The sequence below is a fragment of the Carassius gibelio genome, chromosome A7 (assembly GCF_023724105.1).
Source record: "Carassius gibelio isolate Cgi1373 ecotype wild population from Czech Republic chromosome A7, carGib1.2-hapl.c, whole genome shotgun sequence".
Lineage (NCBI taxonomy): Eukaryota > Metazoa > Chordata > Actinopteri > Cypriniformes > Cyprinidae > Carassius > Carassius gibelio.
In genome coordinates, this window is record NC_068377.1 from 8,170,000 (window position 1) to 8,197,999 (window position 28,000).

The 28,000-nt window shown below is 36.4% G+C and overlaps 1 protein-coding gene and 1 long non-coding RNA gene across 5 annotated transcripts in view; both read right to left on the reverse strand.

Moving 5' to 3' along the window:
* Positions 1-28,000, reverse strand: part of LOC128016558 (A disintegrin and metalloproteinase with thrombospondin motifs 7-like) — a 104,112-nt gene that overhangs the window by 67,069 nt on the left and 9,043 nt on the right. The window contains exons 5-8 of the mRNA XM_052601170.1: positions 12,817-12,900; positions 10,515-10,639; positions 10,283-10,432; positions 3,932-4,075 (exon numbers count right to left, since the gene is read on the reverse strand). Coding sequence (XP_052457130.1) covers positions 3,932-4,075; positions 10,283-10,432; positions 10,515-10,639; positions 12,817-12,900 — 503 coding nt within the window. The remainder of the gene's footprint in view (positions 1-3,931; positions 4,076-10,282; positions 10,433-10,514; positions 10,640-12,816; positions 12,901-28,000) is intronic.
* Positions 24,580-27,220, reverse strand: LOC128016560 (uncharacterized). Of its 4 annotated transcripts, none has more exons than XR_008184204.1 (3): positions 27,101-27,220; positions 25,044-25,604; positions 24,580-24,669 (listed from the first exon to the last, which is right to left on the reverse strand). It is a non-coding gene; the product is annotated as an uncharacterized LOC128016560 (long non-coding RNA). The 4 variants fall into 4 exon arrangements; XR_008184203.1 differs by lacking the exon at positions 27,101-27,220 and adding an exon at positions 26,914-27,094; XR_008184201.1 differs by lacking the exon at positions 27,101-27,220 and adding an exon at positions 26,540-26,678.

Here is a 28,000-nt window from a genome sequence, read left to right on the forward strand (position 1 = left end):
ATATATATATATATATATATATATATATATATATACATACATATACATATATAGAACTTAGTCAATGCAACAATGAACCAATCCTAGACTCTTCAGTATTTAATTGTCTACAGGCAGCCTGAGATGAAGACAGACACAGTTTTTGTTTTATCCAGCTATATTTACACAGAGCAAATAAAAACATCCAAGTGAAGATATAACACCAACATGTCAGAAAAAAAATTATATATAAAAAAACAGAATCACTGAGTTGAAAAAAGGATAACCATTGTAGTTAATCACATTATCACAAAAACATTTGACTTTCACCTGTTATCAGATGTGGTCAAGCTCAGCATGAAAAGAGCTTTCCTGGAGAATATATGGGATAAAGTTGTGGACAGATGCAAGTCAGGAGATGGATACAAAAAGATTTCAAAGGCTTTACCAATGCCTAGAAGCACAGTGAAGTCTATTATTAAGAAGTGGAAGGTATTTGGTACAATACAGACCCTCCACTGACCGGTACATCCCTCAACTGGATGAAAGAGCAAAGGAGGAAACTCATCAAGAGGCTATGGGAAGAAGGTATAACTTCCAACATGACATTGACGCAAAGCACACAGCAAAACTGAGCCCACAGTGGTTGAAAGAGAAAAAAGTGAATGTTATTGCATGGCCTAGTCAGAGCCCAGACTTGAACCCCACTGAAAATCTGTGTAATGATTTGAAGACTGCTGTCCACAAACCGTTATCATCAAATTTAACTAAACTTGAGCAGTTTTCCAAAAAACAGTGGGCAAATATTGCAAAGTATGTGTATGATGTGCATGTGCATGATGGTGTTATATCTTTCACTTGGATGTTATTGTTATTAAATACAGCTGGATAAAACAAAAACTGTGCACATCTTATTTTCAGGCTGCAAAGCAAAAATAATTGATATTTTAAGGGTGGGGGGTTGTTTTTTTATAATAAACCCACTGTAGCATACTGTAATATGTATGCTAAAGGTAAATTTAGGCTACCTCAAAAACATATTATTGATAGGACTTCTCCAGTAATAAAAGAGCCAACAATGTAGAAGAGATATAGGATACCCTACAGGAACTCAGATTCTGATTTCATGGTGCCTTTGGAGTTTTTAACATTATTTGCAGTTTCTAAGTTCCTCTTTTTATCAAATACTGATATACAGAGACAATTTCCTTAAGTTTGTCCAATGATATAATTTTCAGGTTTAAAGAATATAAACTTGATTTTTTTTTTAGGTAGAACTAATTGAGCTTCAATGACACTATCAGCTTGTCAAGTCTGACAATTATGCATCCCTGTCTCTTGGTCATCACTGTCTCTAAGAGCTTTATCAGATTTCAAAAGCCAACTAAAAATGGTTCTAATCTGCACTCACTGTATGCTGTAATACTTTGAAAAATCAACATTTATCTCCATATCAAAATCTCAGTTGGCCAGAATATTTTTTATAATTGCTTAATTTCACTGCAGGCCTGTTTAGCTGGCACTACTGGAAAAGTAAAACATTTTTCACATTAAATATGTATTAATATATTTAATAGTGGAGAAAATTCCACCTAAAAAAGAGTGCCATTTAATTTGAAAAAATTTAAATTATTACATAAGCCCTCAAAACCTGCAGTGCAGATTACTGAAAACGCTCCCCAAAACTCTTAGCTAAAGTTAGCCATACTAAATATGCCTTTAGTAAAAAATTTTGCAGAAGTAAAAGAAAAAATAACTCAACTAGGAAAAGTTTCAGCCAAAATATAATGATGCAATTGTGGTCCAATCTCGACTTAATTCCAAGCAACATATATCAAAGTGGACAGCGTTTAAGCCTTTGATTCAGTTTTTGCAATGTAGCTCATATAATTCAGCTGAAAACACTCAGCAGCTAGAACTGACACAGGGAAGTTGGATACATGCAACTGCAAACATCCCTTTAAAAGCCCACAATTGTTTTGGTCTGGATGAATGAGACTAAACTGTTCAGAGAACAAGGACATGTCCTTTCTGGACACATGGCATCTGTCTTTAAGCCTCAAATTATTCTTCCCTCAAATGGTCACATTCCTGTATGTATTCATTATTTAATTAGTTTAAATTCAACATTTAAGTTTAACAATTATTACAGATTTATTTATTTGAATTATGTGCCCTTACATTTATGCATCCTGTTTGCTACCATGATTCAAATTCAGAAATGGGATAGGAATTTAAAAGGCATTCACAGCTGAGTTCTGAACAAAACCCTCCAGGCGAAGAGGACAAGTTCAATTTAATGTTTCATGAATTTTAAAACACAAAAACTAACATATAAACCTTAAGGCAGAACACAATATTTTACTATATTAATTAAAGGAAGATAGTATTCTGGCTCCATGTTTTACAGCAATTTGAGTAAATACTTGAGTAAGTCATATTATATAAGCTTGAGAATTTGCAAAAAGGCAAGTCTTTTTCATGAATATTCATATTTTTTTTTAAATATCAGTATTTACTTGTTTGCTTCAGTGTATTGCATCTGTCAAAATGCACTGAATTGGACAATCACATTTAGCTTGTAACATTTAGTCCTTTTACATCTTGCTGCCACTCCAGCTATTCAAACGGTGATATCAGAGACATAGCATACAAAGAAATGGCTCAAATCTGCCAAAGAGTTTAAAACACAGATAGACTAGTGTTAGAAGAGTAGGCCTAACAAATGAAACATCAAAGGCATTACGATTATATATACTAATTACTTCCTAATTAATCTGCTTGTCCTAGATATCGCAACATAGCCCCATCCTGTCTTTGGGCACTTCCAGTTGTGTTAAACATTTCCGGCCAAGATGCAGCAAGCAAACCTCGTCTAATGTGCTCCATATGGCAGGCAACAAAACTACTTTAACTATGACAGAAGAATCAACACAGCCTTGTTCCTTCTTGGGAAATCTCAGCCATTCACACTGCATTTGGCAACACACACGCAAAGCTCAAGAAGGATAGAGCCAGCTTGTTGAGAGGGTAAGAGGCTGATAAAGTGCCCAGTGACAGTTGCTGCCAAGAAGCTATCCAATGATGTCCATTAACTTCCCTTAAGCATAACAATCACAGAGTACAAAGATGACATAAATTTATGTATGTAGGCAAAATTCTATGCAAAATTAAATATGAAGTAACAAAAAATATTACATATATAAAAAAAGAAAAACAGAGCTGAAAAATGAGATATGTGGCCTAGCAGTTAGCAAATCTGCTCTGACTGATATATCGAGCTATGCTTTTCATTCAGGCAACTCAAGTTTGAATTTTGGCAGGTTCTTCTCTATAGGGATTTTAACAGGTTTTGATGAATTCATTTCCACAGAGTTTGTAGTGGTGGTTGATTTTATTATGTAAGGATTTAATATATATATATATATATATATATATATATATATATATATATATATATATATATATATATATATATATATATATATATATATATATATATATATATCTATATATATAGAGAGAGAGAGAGAGAGAGAGAGAGAGAGAGATGGAACTCACAAAGAGCAATTTAGCTAGCATAACTAGAAAAATACAGACTACAGAACGTCCAAATAATTCCACAACTTTTTTTGTATGTATATTATTTTTTAATATTCTCTATACTAACACTGTCCAAACCTGCTCCTAGAGGGCCACCACCCTGCAGAGTTTAGCTCAAACCCTAATTAAAGACAAATTAACCAGCTAATCAAGGTCTCTGGACTGACTAGAAACTTCCAGACAAGTGTGATGGAGCTGGTTGGAACTAAGCTCTCCAGAATGTTGGCCCTCCAGGATAAGGGCTGGACACCCCTGCTCTACAGCATTTCCTGACATCTCTCTACTGTGAAAATAAAAAAGGAAAAATCATGACAAGTATAAAAAACAAGTGAGTGAGTTTTTTACTCACTCGAGGAAGTGGGTGATGTATTCCCGGCTGCAGCGTGACCAGCTGGGTGGAGGGGTTCCATACAGGAGCTGTGGAGACATGACGAAAGGTCTTTTCCCAATGGGCTCGCAGTCATTGCCGTTCCCATCATGCTGAATACCAAAGCTGTGGCATAAGAGCAAATCGGACAGAGAGAGGATGAGAAGACACTGCTGGACTGGATTTCAGCCATATTTCACACTGGCTTAAAAGCTAGCAATTCAATATGTGGCTACAAAAAAATTGCTAAGAGTAGTGGTTGAGTAAGAGAGTAAAACAAGAATTGATTTACGTTTAGCTTACTATAATAGCTTATTACATTTTCACCACTATGTCCTTGTCCTTGTGTGTCCTCACAAGTCTCTAGTGTGATGTCAGAGTTTAAATGTATTCATTTTTGTAACTGTAAAGTGTTTCTGTTAACTTTACATGGAGCAATTTCCACACACAGAAATGGTAACACATACAGTACAGTTTATTCACAGAGATTTTTGTACAAATTAACTGAATTTTGAACAAAATCATGAACTTTTGTGGCTGGGGATTTCAAACAAATTTTCTTTTTAGACAGTGTGTAACAGATGATTGTTTAGAATATTTCTTAAAATGTACATTGGGGAAATTAACATTTTCAAATATATTACAAAGACTGCAGTCTCAGAAATAGCAGTCTAGAAACACAGCTCACTAGAGACCCTTACTGAGCTGTCAAGCTGCCTTTTTTGAGTCCCGCTGTGTTTGACTGTTTATCAGGATATCATTGTTTATATTTCTATGTGGTGTGACCACAAACATTTATAAAAGGCATGTGCGGCAGACCAAATGGCATGACATCAAACAAACTCTAAGTCTAAGTAAGACTCTAATACGGTTTCTAACAAACAGACTATTATTTAATAGTTTGCTCCTGTGAAGAAAAAAAAAATCCAATTTCTGCACTACTAGCCATCCATTAGGCTTCACAATCACATTCAGGCAGCTTTCATTTACATAATGGTCCGGAAGAAACACTGACTTCTTAAAAATGATTCCATGTTATCTTATATGCTCAATGAATCACACAGATCTGAATAAAAATATAGTGGGAGAGATGCTGGCCAAAAAAAACTTTATAGTCATAAACTGGTATCAGAAAGAGCCCTGTCTCCGCAACTCTTCAAACTTGTCAAAAAAGCTAAACATAAAAAAGGTTTTAGCTTTCTACTGATGAATGATGAGAGAGAATATTCAGTATGTGATGACCTTATACTGCCTCCAGTACAGAGTGTGTTACTCTACAGAACTAATACATGTTTCATCAAAGACACCTTTGGCTGTGAGAGCAACACAAAATGAGCAATTTACATATTCAACACTATGTCTAGTTTTAGTTGAGGAAGGAATCTGTATTACTTGACAAATTTGATCAAGAAAAAACATTTTAGATCAGTTTAGTTGAATCAAGTGTGTTGCACGGGTGTGTATTATTTCTAAACCAGAGATTAAAGATTGATGATTTCTGAAAGAGCGTGTGGCACTGAAGACTGGAGTAATGACTGCTGAAAATTCAGCTTTGCATCACAGGAATAAATCACATTTTAAGAAATATTCAAATAGGAAAAAGTTATTTTAATTTTATATATATATATATATATATATATATATATATATATATATATATATATATATATTACTGTTTTACTGTTTTTTACTGTATTTATCAAATAAATGTAACCTTGTTGGCCATAAAATAAATATTTTAAAGACAATTTGATTACATTCTTTCAAATGAGTCCACCCTCCAAGATTACTGTTATAAACATGAGCCGCGTCTAAAAGGCAAAGGGGAAGGTGTTGCTTAAATTTATAACAACGTTTTCAGGATTTCTCAGAGGGCAGGTTTCAAGTATATCTCATTTGAAGTAATGGTGCTTCATATAACATTATCCAGAGAAACAAATGTTAATGATAAATCCCCTGTTATGTTTGTACTGGCTACTATATACAGGCCAACAGGGCACCATACAGACTTTATTAAAGAGTTTGGTTATTTTACATAAGAGTTAGTTCAGGCTGAAGATGAAGTTTTAATAGTTGGTGATTTTAATATCCATGTTGATAATGAAAAAAAAAATGCATTGGAATCAGCATTTATAGACATTTTGAATTCTATTGGGGTTAGACAACACGTTTCAGGACCCATTGTCAAAATCATACTCTAGATTTAATACTGTCACATGGACTTGATGTCGATAGTGTTGAAATTATGCAGCCAAGTAATGATATCTCAGATCATTATTTAGTTTTGTGCAAACTTCATATAGACAAAATTGTAAATTCTACCTATTGTTAAGTAAGTATGAAAGATCCATCACTTCTACCACAAAGACTGCTTTTTAAGTTATCTTCCTGATGTATCCGAATTCCTTGGCATATCCAAAACATCAGAACAACTTGATGATGTAACAGAAACTATGGACTCTCTTTTTTTTCTAGCATTTTAAATACAGTTGCTCCTTTATACTTAAGGAAGGTTAAGGAAACCAGTATGACACTATGGTATAATGAGCACACTCGCACCCTAAAGAGAGCAGCCCGAATAATGGAGCGCAGCTGGAGGAAAAAAAACTAGAGGTATTTTGTATTGCTTGGCGGGAAAGTAACCTATCCTACAGAAAGGCATTAAAAAATGCTAGATCCGATTACTTTTCTTATCTTTTAGAAGAAAACAAACATAACCCCAGGTATTTATTCAATACAGTGGCTAAATTAACGAAAAATAAAGCCTCAACAAGTGTTGATATTTCCCAACATCACAGCAGTAATGACTTTATTAACTACTTTACCTCTAAAATCGATACTATTAAGAGATAAAATTCAGCCGTCAGCTACAGTATCGCATCAGACAGTGCACTATAGACCCCCTGAGGAACAGTTCCACTCATTCTCTACCATAGGAGAGGAAGAATTGTATAAATTGTTAAATCATCTAAACCAACAACATGTCTATACCATCTAAGCTCCTAAAAGAGGTGCTTCCAGAAGTCACAGATCCTCTTCTGACTATTATTAATTCCTCATTGTCATTAGGATATGTCCCCAAAATCTTCAAACTGGCTGTTATTAAGCCTCTCATCAAAAAACCACAACTTGACCCCAAAGAACTATTTAATTATAGACCAATCTCGAGTCTCCCTTTTCTGTCCAAGATACTAGAAAAGGTGGTATTCTCACAATTATATTCCTTCTTAGAGAAAAATGGTATATGTGAGGATTGGCAGTCAGGATTTTCTCCTTAGAGTTACAAATGACCTGCTCTTATCATCTGATCGTGGTTGTATCTCTATATTAGTTCTATTGGATCTTAGTGATGCGTTTGACACAATTGACCACAACATTCTTTTGCATAGACTTGAACACTTTGTTGGCATTAATGGAAGTGCATTAGCATGGTTTAAATCATACTTATATGACTGCCATCTGTTCGTAGCAGTGAATGAAGAAGTGCAGTATGGAGTACCTCAAGGCTCAGTACAAGGGCCGCTACTCTTCACACTTTATATGTAACCTTTGGGAGATATCATCAGGAAACATGGTGTTAGCTTTCACTGTTATGCTGATGATACTCAGCTCTATATCTCTTCGCGGCCCGTGAAACACACCAATTTGAAAAACTAATGGAATGCATAGTCGATATAAAAAACTGGATGACGAGTAACTTCTTATTGCTAAATTCTGAAAAAAAAAACGAGGTGTTAATTATAGGACGTAAAAACTCTGCATGTAATAACCCAGAACACTGTCTAAGACTTGATGGCTGCTCTGTCAATTCTTCATCATCAGTTAGGAACCTAGGTGAGCTATTTGACTGCAATCTATCCTTAGAAAGTTACTTTTCTAGCATTTGTAAAACTGCATTTTTCCATCTCAAAAATATATCTAAATTACGGCCTATGCTCTCAATGTCAAATTCAGAAATGTTAATCCATGCATTTATGACCTCAAGCAAAATCAACTGCGGGCGGCAGATCCTTTTCCTATTTGGCGCCTAAACTCTGGAATAACCTACCTAACATTGTTCGGGAGGCAGACACACTCTTACAGTTTAAATCTAGATTAAAGACCCATATCTTCAACCTGGCTAACACATAAAATACTAATATGCTTTTAATATCCAAATCCGTTAAAGGATTTTTAGGCTGCATTAATTAGGTAAACCGGAACCGGGAACACTTCCCATAACAGTTAATTTACTTGCTACATCATTAGAATAATGGCATCTACGCTAATATTAGTCTGTTTCTCTCTTGTTCCGAGGTCACCGTGGCCACCAGATCCAGTCTGTATCCAGATCAGAGGGTCACTGCAGTCACCCGGATGCAGTACGTATCCAGCCCAGATGATGGATCAGCACCTAGAAAGGACCTCTACATCCCTGAAAGACAGCAGAGACCAGGGCAACTAAAGCCCCAGATACAGATCCCCGTAAAGACCTTGTCTCAGATGACCACCAGGACAAGAACACAAGAAACAGATGATTCTTCTGCACAATCTGACTTTGCTGGAGCCTGTAATTGAACTGCTGGTTTCGTCTGGTCAGAGGAGAACTGGCCCCCCAACTGAGCTTGGTTTCTCCCAAGGTCTTTTTCTCCATTCTGTCACCCATGGAGTTTCGGTTCCCTGCCGCCGTAGCCTCTGGCTTGCTTAGTTGGGGTCATTTCATCTACAGCGATATCATTGACTTGATTGCAAATAAATGAACAGACACTGTTTAAACTGAACAGAGAGGACATCACTGATTTCAATGATGAACTGCCTTTAACTTTCATTTTGCATTATTGATGCACTGTTTTCCTAATGAATGTTGTTCAGTTGCTTTGACGCAATGGATTTTGTTTAAAGCCCTATATAGACTTTTTTAACGGCAACAACATAAACAAACATTACTGCGCATGCATTACTGCATTACATTAAGAGTGCATTACTGCGCATGCACTCTTTTGTGACCCTAACTTAACTTCCAATCACAATTAGAATCAATAACAACAGCCAAGTCCCTCTAGAGTAGATATTTTTTTGATAATAAACAAAATATGTTTGCTACGTAAATCAGGTGGACTTAATGAAAATGCAAATTAATAAAGGTTTAATAAAGGTTTCCCCAGTAACAGCTGTAAACAAAGCAGAGCTATGCTCACTAACGCTGCATTATCAGGCATCTAACATGCAAGTCTTCCTTCAGAAATAGAGATATAAAAACACCTGTGCCTCATTTTGATATTTAAACATATAAATGTAAGGAATTATTATTATTATTAAATGTGCAGTATGTAATGTTACTCATGTTTATTCAACAAAGTCTTTTTGAAAATCGATCAGTTTTAAAATCATGGCGAGTCTCCAAAAAGAATAAATGTATGGGAAACACATCCCACAGCACAACCACCTGAGCCCAACTTCAGTCTACACATCACCTTTAACTGCGTTTGTAGAAGGCACTACAGCCAGACCGATATACCCAACACAGACCGGAAGTTAACTTAGGGCCAGGTGCGTTTGCCCGATGAAACCTATAAATAAAAGTGACTTGACTTGACAATTGAACATTTTACCATCCCCAACCATTTGAACAGTGGTGTACTGTATATATCAGCAGCCACCTTACCTCTCTAGATATCATTATCTGCATTAGATATATATATATAATTGCTCTACCACTCAAGAGTAAATCACAACAATGTTCAGCAAAGCCACAACCACCCAGACATTACAGAAGGTATTTCAACATTTTGTGTATGTCACAAGGCCTTTCTTCTTGACCAAATTGGAAGGTGGAAGGAGTGGTCTAGAAATGTTGGTAACACTTTATTTTAAAGACCACTTCTCACTATTAACTAGTCGCTTAATAGCATGCATATTCAGCACATTTTATCTGTTTCTTAGTACTTATAATGGACATATTAATGCACTATTTTAGATATCATAGTCTTACCCCATACCTAAACTTAACAACCACTTAACTAACTATCAATAAGCAGCAAATTACCAGTTTCTTAGGCAAAAGTCATAGTTAATAGGTAGTTAATACTGAGAATTGGTCCCTAAACTAAAATGTGACCAAAATGTGTCCACAACAGCCAAATGTTTGGACACTTTAGTCAATTTTTGCTTCTTGTGGTCTTTAAAACAGTTTGATCAAAGGTGTGTACATGGAAATTCCATTAATAATCGTTAAAAAAGCTATACAATTCCATCAATAATGTTTAAAAAGTAATAGCTAACATATGATAATCTGAAACATTTAAGAACCAAGACCGGCTCTACAGTATATATAATCTGTGTTATAGGACTTACTTGTGGCCAAGTTCATGTGCGATAGTCAATGCAAGGGGTAGGCCTGTATCTTCATTGATGCTGCAGCTGCGATGAGGTTGGCACATTCCAGCCACATGAGACAGTCCCAATGTCTCACAAGGCTTATTGATGGCAGCACAAATGTCTTTTCTGTGTAATAAAAAAAGGGTTAACACAGGTATTATATATATTTAAAGCAATGTAATTTTGGTTACAATTAGGCCATGTGTACCTAGTAATGAGAACAGCCACATCATGATGGACTGGATGATCATCATCCTTCATATTGATGCCTTTCTGCCACTTACAGAAACTGTTCAGGCTGTTGTCTGCATGATGGGTGATTTTTAAATCCTCCTAATAACAGATGAATAAATTTAAAACACAAAATGGTAATATTGCATGTAATATTGTATGTAATGTTTGTATTTATGAAGTTTGACATATAATTATTTAGTCTAAATACAATTATTATTTTAATATTAAACTTGAAAGGTAACCAAAATTGCTTTATTTGAGCTTTTATTGATGGTATCGTGTTGAGGAATGTGAACTAATGAAAGTAATGACAACTCTAAAATCCATTATCATTTAGATGGTGGTAAACACTATAAACTAATAAATGCATAAAAATAAAATATGGTTACAAACTGTTACTACAATGACCCCCCCCAAATAATAATAATAATAATAATAATAATAATTTGGCAAAGAGCTTTCCAGATTCGGTGATTTGTGGATTTTACAGCCTCAGCTAACACAGTTTAAAAATTCACAATCATGTGATTATTTTAAGGAGGCATATTTGAGTACATGGCATTTCAAACCAATCATGGGTACTTTTCCCAAAAGCACTGGTAGCAAAACTTGTGTTCCGTTATTACCAATGTAGTTTACTGAAACCATAGTTCTCACACATCAAGCAAGCACAGCTGTTGTTTACCATATTTGATGTGCTCTATGCGCATAATCAGTGTTTATATGTGAATAAAAGCCCAGTCTTGGGGGTTTAGAGCTACATGAGGGTAAGTAATTGATGACAGAATTTCTTTTTTGGCTGAACTATCCTGCAGAGGTTCTCAACTCTAGCCCTCAAGGTCTACTTTCCAGCAGAGTTTAGCTCCAACTGTAATCAAGCACACCTGAACAAGCTTGGTCTTCAGGTCATCAGGATTACTAGAAAGCTGCAGGCAGGTGGGTTTGATCAATGTTAGAGCTAAACTCTGCAGGAAAGTGGACTTTGAGGGCGAGAGTTGAGAAGCCCTGCTTTAATGCATAAATCACTAGGAGAAAACGCCTCAAAATGACCCCTGGCCCCACACTTGTTAACACGTGAAGCCATGTTAATTTGCATGTTAAAATCGCATTGTTATTAATTCATGGCAAAATAAGTGAATTAATATTAAATAAATGGTCTCTGTACCTGAAAGGGTTAAGGGGGTTTAAGCTAATACCCCAAACAATATCCTCTGATAAAATACATGTAACAAGATTCACACTGAACAGCTAAAATACTAAAATACAGTTGTCACTCTTCTTCTTTTTTAACTTTACACACACAAAATTTGGTTATTTACAGGAATGACAACCATATTTACTGAAACAGACAAACAAACTGAACAACTGGTTGTTAATGACGTATTCAAAAGCATATCAGACATGTGTTTCTGTTCACCAGATGTGGAGGAAGCAAATCACAATGTGATGTTTTGACAGTTTCTCCAACCTTTATTTCATTACTGAGTTGATCTCTGTGTTCCTCTCACCAGTGGTTCAGTGTTCTCACCAGTGTTGTCCAGTGGGTGATGTTAAAATTATTTCATGCATAAGAAACTAACACCCAGTGACATAAACTGTTTTTATTCATGTTTCTTGTTTGCAGTCATGAATCCAAACAAATGCTATGGTTATCACTATGCCAATAAAAACATTTCAGGAGCAGCCTATGTTTGTTAAAGGGTTAGATACTAGCATGAGAGAGTGAGTAATATCATTTAACTGAACAGTATTGCGGCTATAATAATAATTTCTATGCATTATTATTCGAATTTGATTTGATTTATTGTTTATCGCCAAGCCCCAACTCACCAAGCAGCAAATGCAAGTCAAAATTCCAGTAAACAAATCAATACATTTACTATAAGTTGAAATTTCAGCCAGATTGTAAGAATGATGATGTGCACAAATCAAGAACACTGAATAAAGACTGCATCTTCTGTGATTTGTTTTCTACCAGCTGCAACTCAAGTTTAAAAATTGCTTCCCCCCTATCCTTTTTCTCTTCAGAACCCCATGTGGTGACACATATGGGGAATATTTCTCAGATGAATCCACTAAGGTAAAAAGTACAGTGAACAGTGATTAAGTGATTGATTCCCACATTTAAATGTTGCCATCAAAACCAAAACCTTGCAGTGCATACATGGTCAGAGTGTACCTGGTCTGTTTTTGCAGCAATGTTGTTGACTCATAATGTCTGCTACATGTTTTTTTTAGAGCAAGGGTTTGCATGACTGCTTTGTCAGTTCACTTACCTCATCCTTTTCCAGCAGAATGAGACGCACGACAGCGATGTTGATGGCATTTCCAATGCTGGCATCCTGAAATAACCCTGCCACCTATAAAACACAGCATTCTGACATCTGCAATTGTAAATAATTCAGATATTGTCCAAAATGTAATCTAGATATGAAGCTAATTTAACATCACAACTGTTCTCCCGCAGTAATTTATGAATTCTAGGTCAAAATCTTTGTTAAAATAGCCAGTAATGGCAGTTTGTTTTGATTCCCCTGGAATGGAGAGCATTTGGATGAGAGCTCTAGAAATAGTATCTATCTAGGACAGCTGTGTGCTGAGCCTTGCCTATGATCTGGCCACTGACTAGAAGGAACGATAATACTTAATGTTGTAGTGTTTTTAATGACTGGTATGGGGAGGATTTAGAGCGAAGTAACCTCAGATAGCTTACTGCAGCCGCTGTTTCAACAAGCCTGAGGAGAGATCACATAATGACAGATTTTCAGGGGTGATGACAGCCGAGTTAATCGCAGATCTTTAGCTTGGATGAAAGACAGGCAAGCTGAAGTCCCCCTAAATAGGGTCTAGAAATTCCTGCAGAGCAGTAACTAAGATAAGTCACAGAAAGAACCCAAAAACACTCGATATGACTAACATACTGATATTGAACTAAGGAGTTTAGCACAGACAGATTTTCTGTTGGTGAGATGCTTGCAAGTTCTGCTCTAATATCAATGCTCTCTTTGAGGTAAATGTGGTCTGAAATGTGATGAGGCATTTTCTATGCTTCTGTGGCGCTTATTACAAATTGTTCCAGTGAATTAATGAGGCACCTTTGAAGCCGTTCAGTTTTTTTTGAGGTGAAGCAACTTCTGCTGAAAAATGGTAAATGTGACCGCACTTTTAGAATGTTCCTTCCTATGTCAGCAGTAGACAGCAAGGTAGCTTACTAACATGTGGAACAGAGCTAAACACATAGTTAAACAGGCTTTGTGTCATTTATTCAACAGCCTCTTTTACATACTGTAGCTGTTTTTCCTCACTTTGAAAATTGGTTCTGAATTGGTTTATTGCCTTCTTTAGCCTGCTCAACAATACATGAAAACAAAACACTGCAGTCTGTATAGCCAGACCTGAACTCCTGCCAACTCATGTTGTAAGTAGCAGGATAGACCTACAAGAGAAGCTGCATGCCTGGCAGGAAACTGATGATGATGGAATGTTTCCACTTTACGGAATGTACTTCAGTACCAACCAGAGTGTATGGAATGGAAAACTTTTTTTCCCTGAAGGCTTTTCCCTCCTCAGAAACAGAAGCCAGACAAAGCATTCAGAGTATATTTTGGAAAAAGTACCTAACAGTCTGAATCAGTAACATGGTCAGCTGACTTGGATCCAGCTCAGGAGCAACTGGCTGTATGAGTGCTGCCTGAAGGCACACTGTAGCTATCTGAGAAGAAATGAGTCAGCGAGGTGAAAGCTGAAGGGATGAAATGAGGATAGTTTGAAACAAAACATCAGAGTTTAAAAAAGAAAAATGCGCATTTGAAAACTTGGAATTCTTTCTTTGGGTGTTCCTGACAAAGAGAAAAGTAAGAGGGAAGGCGATTGACAAATCTATTCTCCAGATAAAATTGATCAGTTCCCTTTGAAATGTAAAAGAACACTACAGCACAAAGTGTCACAGGATGAGATATATGCATAAGTTCAGTAGTTTTTTTTTTTTGGTTAAAAATGAACAAAAAACTATTATAAAAAAAAAAAAAAAAAAAAAAACGCGCAAACCATCATATTCATCTGTGCTGAAGAACTTGGTAATAATATTTTTTTTTAAAAAATACTTGTAACTTGCAGTTTTATGTAGAATTCTGTCCACAGAATAAAACATAAAAAAGACACAACTGTGACTTCTTTTCTGAGTTTACTGTATATTTAACAATTCTGATTTACAAATTCAGTATTGTGAGATAAAAGGCTGCAATTAAATGTTTTTGTTCCATGGTGGGGAAAAATAAATAATAAAGTTATCTAGGAATTGGGATATTATGTTGCAAATTGCAATCCTTACTTTTTTCTCAGAACTGCAAGAAAATCCAAGTCCAAATTTTGAGATAAAATAAATTGCAATTACTTTTTCATTTTGTGGCATAAAAAAAAAAAAAAAAAAAAAACAGAATCATATTCTCATATTTCTGAATTTTGTTCATATTTAATCAAATTGTGCAATCAAAACTCGTAAAACCTTTTTTTTTTTTCTGTGGAGGAAACAGGTTTCCATATTTTTTTTTTAAACACCTTTAAGTTTTAATAAAGGGACAGTTCTTCCAAATTTAATCACCTTCATTATTTGCAAAACATAAATTAATCAGTTTTGCTTTAGGTTATTGTTTTTGTTTATATAGAATATGTCAGTGGGTTCCAAAACAACACTGAATCCAACTGACTTTCAGCCTATGAACAATAAAAGCTGAGAAGTTTTTTCAAAACATACAGCTGCTGGTCATATAATTAGAATATCATCAAAAACACACAGACTGATATATTTCAAACATTTATTTCTTTTAATTTTGATGATTATAACTGACAACTAAGGAAAATCCAAAATTCAGTATCTCAGAAAATTAGAATAATTGTGAAAAGGTTTGATATTGAAGACACCAGGTGCCACACTCTAATCAGCTAATTAACTCAAAACACCTGCAAAGCCTTTAAATGGTCTCTCAGTTTTGATCAAAACACTTGAAAACGCTTAGCGTCTTGAGACGCCTTTCTCTGCGTGAGCCCTAAACACCAGAACACCGCGAGTACTGAATTGGGCTCTTTCACATCTTTTTGTTTGTTCAAACTGCGATGTGTATTTGTTTGTTCAGGTGCAGGAGGGACTTCGAGGAGAACTTTGCAGAAGAGTGCTCAGTTCAGTGTCGCTGTCCGTGATACATGGCTCTCTCTCTCGTGCGCATATATATATAACCCAACTTTGAGAATAGATTAACGGCAATATTTTTTTTTATCGCCCGATAAGAGTCTCGCGTTAATGCAGCACATTAACGCCGATAACGGCCCACCACTACTTAAGACCAATACAAATAAAGGATTTTTAGAAATCTTGGCCAAATGAAAAGTATGAACATGAAAAGTATGAGCATGTACATCACTCAATACTTAGTTGGGGCTCCTTTTGCCTGAATTATTGCAGCAATGTGGTGTGGCATGGCGTCGATGGCACTGCTCAGGTGTTATGAGATCCCAGGTTGCTCTGATAGTGGCCTTCAGCTCTTCTGCATGCTTGGATCTGGCATATCGCATCTTCCTCTTTACGATACCCCATAGATTTTCTATGGGGTTAAGGTCAGGTGAGTTTTCTGGCCAATTAAGAACAGGGATACCATGGTCCTTAAACCAGGTACTAGTAGTTTTGGCACATGTGCAGGTGCCAAGTCGTGTTGGAAAATGAAATCTGCATCTCCATAAAGTTGGTCAGCAGCAGGAAGCATGAAGTGCTCTAAAACTTCCTTGTATACGGCTGTGTTGACCTTGGACCTCAGAAAACACAGTGGACCAACACCATCAGATGACATGGCACCCCAAACCTTCACTGACTGTGGAAACTTTACACTGGACCTCAAGCAACGTGGATTGTGTGCCTCTCCTCTCTTCCTCTAGACTCTGGGACCCTGATTTCCAAATGAAATGCAAAATTTACTTTCATCAGAAAACATAATTTTGGAAAACTCAGCAGCAGTCCAGTCCTTTTTGAATCGAGGCGCTTCTGATGCTGTCTGTTGTTCAAGAGTGGTAGAAAACTGGTACAACCTTTACCGGGTCCCGGCTGACCCCAGCTACGGCCCTGCTCACACTGTTTCACACATACTCCATCTGCAGTGCGTATGCAGTCCATGTGCGTTACATATGTGGTGCAGCATGGACTCGATGTGCTTTCACACAGGAAGTGTTTGCAGTCCACTACTCGGTATGTAAACGACTGCTGCACTGCTGCAGACGCAACGCTCCTGGAACGCAACTGGAATCCGTTAACATGGGTGCGTAAAAAAATATGCAACGCATACGCACTGCAGACGGAGTATTTGTGAAACAGGCCTACGGTTGTTTGCACCTTGTGCAATGTGGAATTAGTTTACAGCTTTTTCAAGCACTTTGTGATGCATTTTGGCAGTGGTGTCAAAAGTATTGGCATTCATTACTCAAGTAGAAGTATAGATACTAGGGTTTAAAAAGACTTTTGTCGAAGTTGAAGTATCAACTCAAGTTTTTACTCAAGTAAAAGTGTAAAAGTACTGGTTTAAAAAACTACTTAAAGTATAAAAGTAAAAGTAATGTAAGGAAAAAAAATGCCATTAAGAACAAAAGCTTGGGCCATGCCACAGGGGCCTATTGTGCACTACCCCACCTCCTCAAAAAAAACATTTTTCTAAAGGCCATAATGACTATAATGTTATATTAAAATGTTTGAAAAATTTGGGATGCACTAGGCTACCTGTTTCAGCCGCATATATGCCCATTGAAAATGAACTCATTTTAGTACAATGCAAATACATTAAAGAGCTAGAGATAGACTCTTCCGTCTGTATTATATTGTTTGAAATACATTTCATTCTTATAAAATCTATAAATCTGAGGAAAGGTGGTTTTTAGAATTACAATTTCTTGTCATTAAGAGAAAACAAAATAAATTGATACATAAGAACACTATAGTGATCATATATAAATGTTGTTTAGAACTAATGTATGTATAACATGTTTTGTCTCATATCAAGAATCACTGAGCTGCAAAGGCAACATGGTGTTATTAATATTTCTCATCTTAATGAAAAATAATGAAAAAGTGTAGCAGATCTCAGTCGTAGGGCACCGTCTAACCAGCTTATAATGTCTGGCTCTTGCTGGAGAATCATTATCCTGTAATCTAGTGCAGGATTAAGACGTACTCAGACAAAACACATAACCTTAATGTTCAAGACAACTGATGTTTACACATTAATAAACAACAAACCAGCTCAACAACGCCAGATCAATGTCAACAACTAAGTTAACAACCCCACCATTAGCCTTTAGCCAGCAGACTGGTGCTAACATTAGATTGCAATCTATTCCTGTTTGTAAACTGTCACATTTCGAGCTTGTGTTACTGTTTTCTATGATTCATGGATGTTGTTTCATATAAAACGAACAGTTAGTAACGTATATGGCTGCAAGCTGTTTTTATTAGGTAACGTATAAGAGAGATTTGTTGTTTACTTATTATTTTAATGGAATGTAAATGTACATCCAAGCTTAGCTGCAGGAATCTGTGAGGGCAATGGACAAGAACATTGGTGCAGGCTAAGGCCGGTGACACACTGGTTGCGTGGCGTGAGCGCCGCGTGTCTGAAGTGTCCCAGAAGCGTCCCAGAAGCGTGGCGGATTCTGTGTCTTTGCACACCAGAAGCGTGCCTGACGCGGTGCTGGCGCGCTGCTGCTGTAGAGGAAGACCGTTGACAGACCAGGCTCATGTCTTCATAACAACAATATTTTTTTCTACACGCCTAAACCTACGCCTACTGATAAAGGACGCCGTCAATACTTTTGGCAGAGAAATAGATTATGTTTGACAGGTGCAATATTTGAAAATCGATAATTATTATTATTTTTTTTTATTACATTTATATCTGAATTTATGTCAACCTATAGACTTTCAAATATCAAAATATCAGGAAATCATATGTATTTGTGTACAAAATGACATTTAAACACATTTTCCTATTATATTTAGCCTGGAAAAGCTTCCAACACGCGTGCGGGTCGTGGTAAAAATAGGCGTCGGTTCTATTTCTAGCAAGCAAGCGTTTGCCGCGCGGCTCTGAGACGCGCGTCTCACGCAGGCGGTCTGTAAGCTCTAACCTGTTAACATGGGAGCCGAATTAAAAACTGACACGCCACGCGGCTGAGACGCTTGCGCCACGCATCGAGCCGCGCGGAAAACGCTCACTTTCTAGAAATAGAACCGACGCATATTTTTACCACGACACGCGCGCGTGTTGGAAGCTTTTCCAGGCAAAATATAATAGGAAAATGTGTTTAAATGTCATTTTGTACACGAATACATATGAATTCTTGATATTTTGATATTTGAAAGTCTATAGGTTGACATAAATTCAGATATAAATGTAATTTAAAAAATAAATAAATAAATATTGATTTTCAAATATTGCACCTGTCAAACATAATCTATTTCGCCGTCAATACTTTTGACGGTGTCCTTTATCAGTAGGCGTAGGTGTGTAAAAAAAGTTGATATTGTTGTCATGAAGACAAGAGCCTGGTCTGTGAACGGTCTTCCTCTACAGCAGCAGCGCGCCAGCGCCGCGTCAGGCACGCTTCTGGTGTGCAAAGACACAGAATCCGCCACGCTTCTGGGACGCTTCTGGGACACTTCAGACACGCGGCGCTCACGCCACGCAGTCAGTGTGTCACCGGCCTAAGAAACAATTACTCTTGTGTGGTTGACTATTTACAATAAACATTATAGTGCTGTCAAAATGAATGATTAATCCAAGTGATTAATCAAAAACTAAAAATGAAAAATAACTCATAATCCTGATACCTTCTTGATTGATAGCTAACCAGCTACGGCTGAACTCATAAGCATATAACATATCATTTCGAGTGAAAAAATTAAGACAAAATCCAAAAAAAGTCAAAGGTACAAGACTGTGTACATATTTTCATTTCGAGCGCAGAAACTACTCATCCCATAAACCACCATGCCTCATTGAATTCGACTGAAGCCACAACCGCGAACGAGGCAACGAGCCTTTTGAGCGACATCCAAATCTGAATAATGCTAACTAAAGTTACCAACCTCCCTGCAAAACTTACAATGGCAGCCAAGGAGATCATGATTGCACTGATAAGTCTAACGTGCAAAAACGCAACGCGGGATTTAACCAGGCGGTTACAAGAGCTCCACCAATCAGATGCATCACTGTGGGATTGTTCAGGATTGTGGGTAATGAAGTACTTAGCAAAACTTTACAGTAGATGAGAAACCGACTGCTTCTTCGTGACCTTTTGTAAACTGTATTTATGACAAAGAACTTCACAGATACAGATATTCTAACAATCTATCGATAAACACACACCTTGTGTCCTCTGTCTCTGTTTGAGCTTGCGCTGCTCCGCCGCGGTCCGCAGATTGAAGACCGCGCTGAAAGACCAAGAGGAGTCCGGTCTGACGCCGGTTTCATTTGAAATTTAAAGGGACTGACTCTGAGGCGATCGGATACCGGTTCCATACCCAACCCTACTTTTAAGAAATATATTTCTTGATAAACAAACCCAAAACTGGCTATGCCCTTCGCGGGGTTTAACCAGGCGGTTACAAGAGCTCCACCAATCAGATGCATCACTGTGGGATTGTTCAGGATTGTGGGTAATGAAGTACTTAGCCAATACATCGCGAATAAAAGGCATTTATATCAAAACAAGGTTAGTGTCCCATGATCCTTTTGCGTTTATATGAGCACATACTATCGCTTAGTACAGCCGTAGCTGGATTTAAGTCTATCATGTATGGTTACGTTTTTATGGCTTATACCCCAAATGTCAATGCAGAAATTGCAGCGTTTGGAAGCTGTGACAGCTGTGAAGGCTGAAACTGAACGAGAGCAGCAGCAGCAACGACTCGCTCCGAGCGGGGCTCGAACCCGGGTCTCCGATGGGAGGCGGACGCACTAACAAGGAGGCAGAGATATTTTAATCAGTTTTACTCACCGCCTGTGGTTCCAACACACAATCGTGACCCTTTTTCGTTGGGATTGCATCATCCTTAAGAAATAAACGATACGCAAATCCGTCGTCAAACTGGGCTTTGTTTGTAAAACCAGCATTTTAGAAATGCAGGGAACAAACACAAACACTAGCACAACTCCGTTGATGCTCTGTAAAAATAAACTCCATCCACTGGTCCCTTAATGCTGTTTTTTCTTTGGTAATCTGTGCAGGGTTGTCTTGCCCTGGCAACCAAAAACACACTCCTTTTGTGACATTTCGCGACGCTCTCGCTCTGATCAGTGATTGTCTGTGCTCAACCTCTCATTAGAGGTGTGCGATACCGCTAGATTTGGTATCGATCCGATACCAAGTAAATACAGGGCCAGTATCGCCGATACCGATACCAATACCGATACTTTTTAATAATTAAGGTGGATGCGTCTTCAACCTAAATCTAAATGAATTTTCATGACTTTTAATTTGTTTTAGTGATTTGCATTTTGGGTTATTAATCAGTACTACAAAAGCTTTTGTTCAGAAACAACTTTTGGTTACTTCTGATTTATTTAAATAAACAAAGTTACAAAATGATTATGTCACAAATATAAAAAATGTAAAAACAAATTCTCTTTTCAAGTAGCATGTTAATAAAAAAATGTTTCTCCTCTTTAGTGCACTTCTTTTCAGGATTTTTTTCTTAAAGTCACAAAGTTTTACTTCAAAATGTAAAACAAATTCTCCTTATACAAAATTCCTGAAGCCGACATCTTCCACTATGGAAAGAGGTTGCAGGTCCTTCACAATCATTTCTGATTGCGCCTTGTAATATCCACTGCTCTTGGAGAATCAGCTATTGATAAAATAATACAAATAATTAAGTCTGGTGCACATCTAGGTGAAGTTTAAATATAGAAACTAGTATCCCTTTCACAGCTAACACAAAAAGGGTAGATCGGCCTGAAAATACAGCCATACAACGCTCCTCTTTCTCTCCGCCTCTGACTGACTGCTGTTAGAAATGCGCGGCTGAGCGGTGCGCGCGCCTGACTGCTGGTGGTAGCGCTAGTGGTGAGTCACGTGACGGTACAACACAGGAGAGGGGGCGGAGAACAGTGTCGATCACGAGCAGCACTCTTGAGAGCTTGCTCTGCTCTGTGACAGCAGCAGCATATTGACAAACACGGCCAGGTCGCAAAACGAGAGAAACTGAAACTTAAGTATCGATATTTTCCCGTTGAAACGTTGGTATCGATATTATCGATATTAGTATCGATCTGCCCACCTCTACCTCTCATTGCTCTGCTATACAGGAGCGCGCGCTCTTCCGGCAAACGTGCCCTCAGGACCCATATAAGGAAATTCCGCTCCATCTAACGTCACACAGAGCCATACTCGAAAAAAACTTTCCGAAACTTGTGACAAGCCGGAAGGAGTATTTTTGGAACAGAAATACTCCTTCAAACGTACAACTTAATTTTTGAAACTTTGTCCATGTTTAGCATGAGAATCCAACTCTTTAACTGTGTAAAAAACTCAGTATGCATGAAATAGCATTTCACCCCCCCTTTAAGTGAAAATACTGCCTAAGACTTTTGCACAGTAGTGTAGCCTATGTATAAAGTACGTATGATTAAATGAAGTACATTTAAATATGTTTAATTAAAGTATGTGTTCGTTCATATGTGTTAAGGGCTAGATTTTCGCTGGAGGAAACAGCTGTTTCGTGATGAGAGGTGACAAGCGAAAACTTTACAGTAGATGAGAAACCGACTGCTTCTTCGTGACCTTTTGTAAACTGTATTTATGACAAAGAACTTCACAGATACAGATATTCTAACAATCTATCGATAAACACACACCTTGTGTCCTCTGTCTCTGTTTGAGCTCGCGCTGCTCCGCCGCGGTCTGCGGATTGAAGAGCGCGCTGAAAGACGGAGAGGAGTCCGGTCTGACGCCGGTTTCATTTGAAATTTAAGGGGACTGACTCTGAGGCGATCGGATACCGGTTCCATACCCAACCCTACTTTTAAGAAATATATTTTTTGATAAACGAACCCAAAACTGGCTATGCCCTTGCTGGAGTGTGATGTGATTTGTGTCATGTGCAGGTGCGATGGATCACTGCGGTCAAGCCAGCCGCGGTTTGAAAGTACACGGTCAAGCCAGCCGCACTTTTTTTTTTGTTTGTGCGTCTAATCGTGCACTGACGGCACGGGTGCAGGGAGCGGTCAAAATAGATGTAAAGAAGCTGTCGTAACGGCGTTTCCTTTATACTTTTTCTGATATTTTCAATAGTTCACGGGTGCCAACCCCCTCCCAAAAAACATAAATGAAATAAAATCTGCATAAAACGTCATTTAACCCATAAAAAGAACTTAAAGGGACATCAGAATATTTATGTATTGCTATTTCATGTCATGATATAAATAATGCATTTTTTTAAATGACTTGAACATTGAATTAATGTTTCTGAATACATTATTTTTGTACATTAACATTTTTATTTTACATTAATATACATAATTTATCAATGTATATATATATATATATATATATATATATATATATATATATATATGTGTGTGTGTGTGTGTGTGTGTGTGTGTGTGTGTGTGTGTATAATATATATTTTATATATACATTTTATAAATATATATTTTAAATATATATATATATATATATATATGTGTGTGTGTGTATAATATATATTTTATATATACATTTTATAAATATATATTTTAAATATACATTTTATATATATATATAATATATATATATATATATATATATATATATATATATATATATATATATATATATATATATATATATATATATATCAACATTGATACAATATGTAATGCGTATGTGTGTGTTGTTTGTGTGTGTATACCTTTCAACTAATAGTGATCCTGATTATTGCTGTATTTTTTTTCAAGTTAAAACTATTATACAATTTTTGTACAATTTAAAGGCAAATCACTCCAAAAGTCAATGTGCATTTTCACTCTTTTCTCATAAAAAGCACTTACTCATAAAATGCTTTCCTTAAAAGGTTTGCTCCTTTTTCCAATTGATAACTTTTAACAGTGACCCAGAATATTACTGAATTAATTTAAGTTATTTTACTGTATAGCGTTGGAGAAAATTAATGGCAAAATAACTCCAGAAAAGTGCATTTTAGCACCTGCACCGTTACCCATTTTCATACACTCATAAAAATCTTTGCTTCATGGGTTTGCTCTTTCTTTCAGTGGATTCCTATTCACAGTCACTCTTACCATTGATATATTAATTTTCAAATATTTCTACTGTATAGTTTTGGAGAAAACTAAAGCCAAATTCAACTCCAAGAATCTAATCACATAAGCTTTTTAACACCATGTCCCATTTTCAAACATTTACAAAAATCTTTGCTTTATAGGTTTGCTCATTCTTTCACTTGATTCCTATTCACAGTCACTCTGACCATTACTGCGTTAATTTTCAATTATTTTTACTGTATAGTTTTGGAAAAAATCATTGGCAAAATCATGCCAAAATCAAAGTTTATTCTATCTGTTGCACCATTACCCATTTTCAAACAGTCATAAAAAATCTTTGCTCTATAGGTTTGCTCGTTCTTTCAGTTTATTTCTGTTCACAGTCAATCTGATCATTACTGTATTAAGTTTCAAATATTTCTACTTTATAGTTTTGGAGAAAACTAAAGCCAAAATCAACTCCAAGCATATAAGTGCATAAGCACTTTACATCATGTCCCATTTTCAAGCACTCATAAAAATCTTTGCTTTATAGGTTTGCTCGTTCTTTCTGTTTATTTCTGTTTACAGACAATCTGACCATTACTGTATTAAGTTTCAAATATTTCTACTGTATAGTTTTGGAGAAAACTGAAGCCAAAATCAACCCCAAGCATCTAAGTGCATAAGCACTTTACATCATGTGCCATTTTCAAGCACTCATAAAAATCTTTGCTTTATAGGCTTGCTCGTTCTTTCAGTTTATTTCTGTTTACAGTCAATCTGACTATTACTGTATTAAGTTTCAAATATTTCTACTGTATAGTTTTGGAGAAAACTGAAGCCAAAATCAACCTCAAGCATCTAAGTGCATAAGCACTTCGCATCATGTGCCATTTTCAAGCACTCATAAAAATCTTTGCTTTATAGGTTTGCTCATTCTTCCAGTTTATTTCTGTTTACAGTCAATCTGTCCATTACTGTATTAAGTTTCAAAGATTTCTACTGTATAGTTTTGGAGAAAACTGAAGCCAAAATCAACCCCAAGCATCTAAGTGCATACGCACTTTGCATCATGTCCCATATTCAACCACTCATAAAAATCTTTGCTTTATAGGTTTGCTCATTCTTTCAGTTTATTTCTGTTTACAGTCAATCTGACCATTACTGTATTAAGTTTCAAATATTTCTACTGTATAGTTTTGGAGAAAACTAAAGCCAAAATCAACCCCAAGCATCTAAGTGCATAAGCACTTTACATCATGTGCCATTTTCAAGCACTCATAAAAATCTTTGCTTTATAGGTTTGCTCGTTCTTTCAGTTTATTTCTGTTTACAGTCAATCTGACCATTACTGTATTAAGTTTCAAATATTTCTACTGTATAGTTTTGGAGAAAACTGAAGCCAAAATCAACCTCAAGCATCTAAGTGCATAAGCACTTTGCATCATGTGCCATTTTCAAGCACTCATAAAAATCTTTGCTTTATAGGTTTGCTCGTTCTTTCAGTTTATTTCTGTTTACAGTCAATCTGTCCATTACTGTATTAAGTTTCAAATATTTCTACTGTATAGTTTTGGAGAAAACTAAAGCCAAAATCAACCTCAAGCATCTAAGTGCATAAGCACTTTGCATCATGTGCCATTTGCAAGCACTCATAAAAATCTTTGCTTTATAGGTTTGCTCGTTCTTTCAGTTTATTTCTGTTTACAGTCAATCTGACCATTACTGTATTAAGTTTCAAATATTTCTACTGTATAGTTTTGGAGAAAACTGAAGCCAAAATCAACCTCAAGCATCTAAGTGCATAAGCACTTCGCATCATGTGCCATTTTCAAGCACTCATAAAAATCTTTGCTTTATAGGTTTGCTCATTCTTTCAGTTTATTTCTGTTTACAGTCAATCTGACCATTACTGTATTAAGTTTCAAATATTTCTACTGTATAGTTTTGGAGAAAACTGAAGCCAAAATCAACCTCAAGCATCTAAGTGCATAAGCACTTTGCATCATGTCCCATTTTCAAGCACTCATAAAAATCTTTGCTTTATAGGTTTGCTCGTTCTTTCAGTTTATTTCTGTTTAGAGTCAATCTGTCCATTACTGTATTAAGTTTCAAATATTTCTACTGTATAGTTTTGGAGAAAACTAAAGCCAAAATCAACCCCAAGCATCTAAGTGCATAAGCATTTTACATCATTTCCTATATTCAAGCACTCATAAAAATCTTTGCTTTATAGGTTTGCTCGTTCTTCCAGTTTATTTCTGTTTACAGTCAATCTGTCCATTACTGTATTAAGTTTCAAATATTTCTACTGTATAGTTTTGGAGAAAACTGAAGCCAAAATCAACCCCAAGCATCTAAGTGCATAAGCACTTTGCATCATGTCCCATTTTCAAGCACTCATAAAAATCTTTGCTTTATAGGTTTGCTCGTTCTTTCAGTTTATTTCTGTTTACAGTCAATCTGTCCATTACTGTATTAAGTTTCAAAGATTTCTACTGTATAGTTTTGGAGAAAACTGAAGCCAAAATCAACCCCAAGCATCTAAGTGCATACGCACTTTGCATCATGTCCCATATTCAACCACTCATAAAAATCTTTGCTTTATAGGTTTGCTCGTTCTTTCAGTTTATTTCTGTTTACAGTCAATCTGACCATTACTGTATTAAGTTTCAAATATTTCTACTGTATAGTTTTGGAGAAAACTAAAGCCAAAATCAACCCCAAGCATCTAAGTGCATAAGCACTTTACATCATGTGCCATTTTCAAGCACTCATAAAAATCTTTGCTTTATAGGTTTGCTCGTTCTTCCAGTTTATTTCTGTTTACAGTCAATCTGTCCATTACTGTATTAAGTTTCAAATATTTCTACTGTATAGTTTTGGAGAAAACTGAAGCCAAAATCAACCCCAAGCATCTAAGTGCATAAGCACTTTGCATCATGTCCCATTTTCAAGCACTCATAAAAATCTTTGCTTTATAGGTTTGCTCGTTCTTTCAGTTTATTTCTGTTTACAGTCAATCTGTCCATTACTGTATTAAGTTTCAAAGATTTCTACTGTATAGTTTTGGAGAAAACTGAAGCCAAAATCAACCCCAAGCATCTAAGTGCATACGCACTTTGCATCATGTCCCATATTCAACCACTCATAAAAATCTTTGCTTTATAGGTTTGCTCGTTCTTTCAGTTTATTTCTGTTTACAGTCAATCTGACCATTACTGTATTAAGTTTCAAATATTTCTACTGTATAGTTTTGGAGAAAACTAAAGCCAAAATCAACCCCAAGCATCTAAGTGCATAAGCACTTTACATCATGTGCCATTTTCAAGCACTCATAAAAATCTTTGCTTTATAGGTTTGCTCGTTCTTTCAGTTTATTTCTGTTTACAGTCAATCTGACCATTACTCAATCAAGTTGCAAATATTTCTACTGTATAGTTTTGGAGATAACTGAAGCCAAAATCAACCCCAAGCATCTAAGTGTATAAGCACTTTACATCATGTGCCATTTTCAAGCACTCATAAAAATCTTTCTTTTATAGGTTTGCTCACTCTTTCAGTTTATTTCTGTTTACAGTCAATCTGACCATTACTGTATTAAGTTTCAAATATTTCTACTGTATAGTTTTGGAGAAAACTAAAACCAAATTCACCCCAAGCATCTAAGTACATAAACACTTATCCAGTTTTCAAGCACTAATAAATATCTTTGCTTTATAGGTTTGCTTAGGCCAGTGGAAGACCAATTTTTGGTTACATACCCTGTTGTCCAACAACAGTCAAATTCTAGCAGCTGTGGCTTGTTTGCAATAGCATTTGCTTTTGTATTATGCTGTAACCTGAGGCCAGAAAACTGCCAGTTCCATGAGGGTAGATTGAGAGCAGAACTTGTATCTTCTTTCCAGAAGGGACGAATGCTTTTCAAAACAGAGCCAAGACTTAACAAGGCAAAATCCACACAAACACTTGTGAATGTGTACTGCTTATGCAGGACTGCACACTGCAATGAAGTCATGGTTGAATGTACTTCATGCAAGAGGTGGTATCATCCGAACTGTGCACAGATACCCCAAAATGCAATTACTGGGGATGATGACTGGCACTGCCCCAATTGTACTGGCAAAATCTAAGCCAATGTGGGAAGTAAAATGTGTGTATGGGAAGTATGGTTCATTACTAT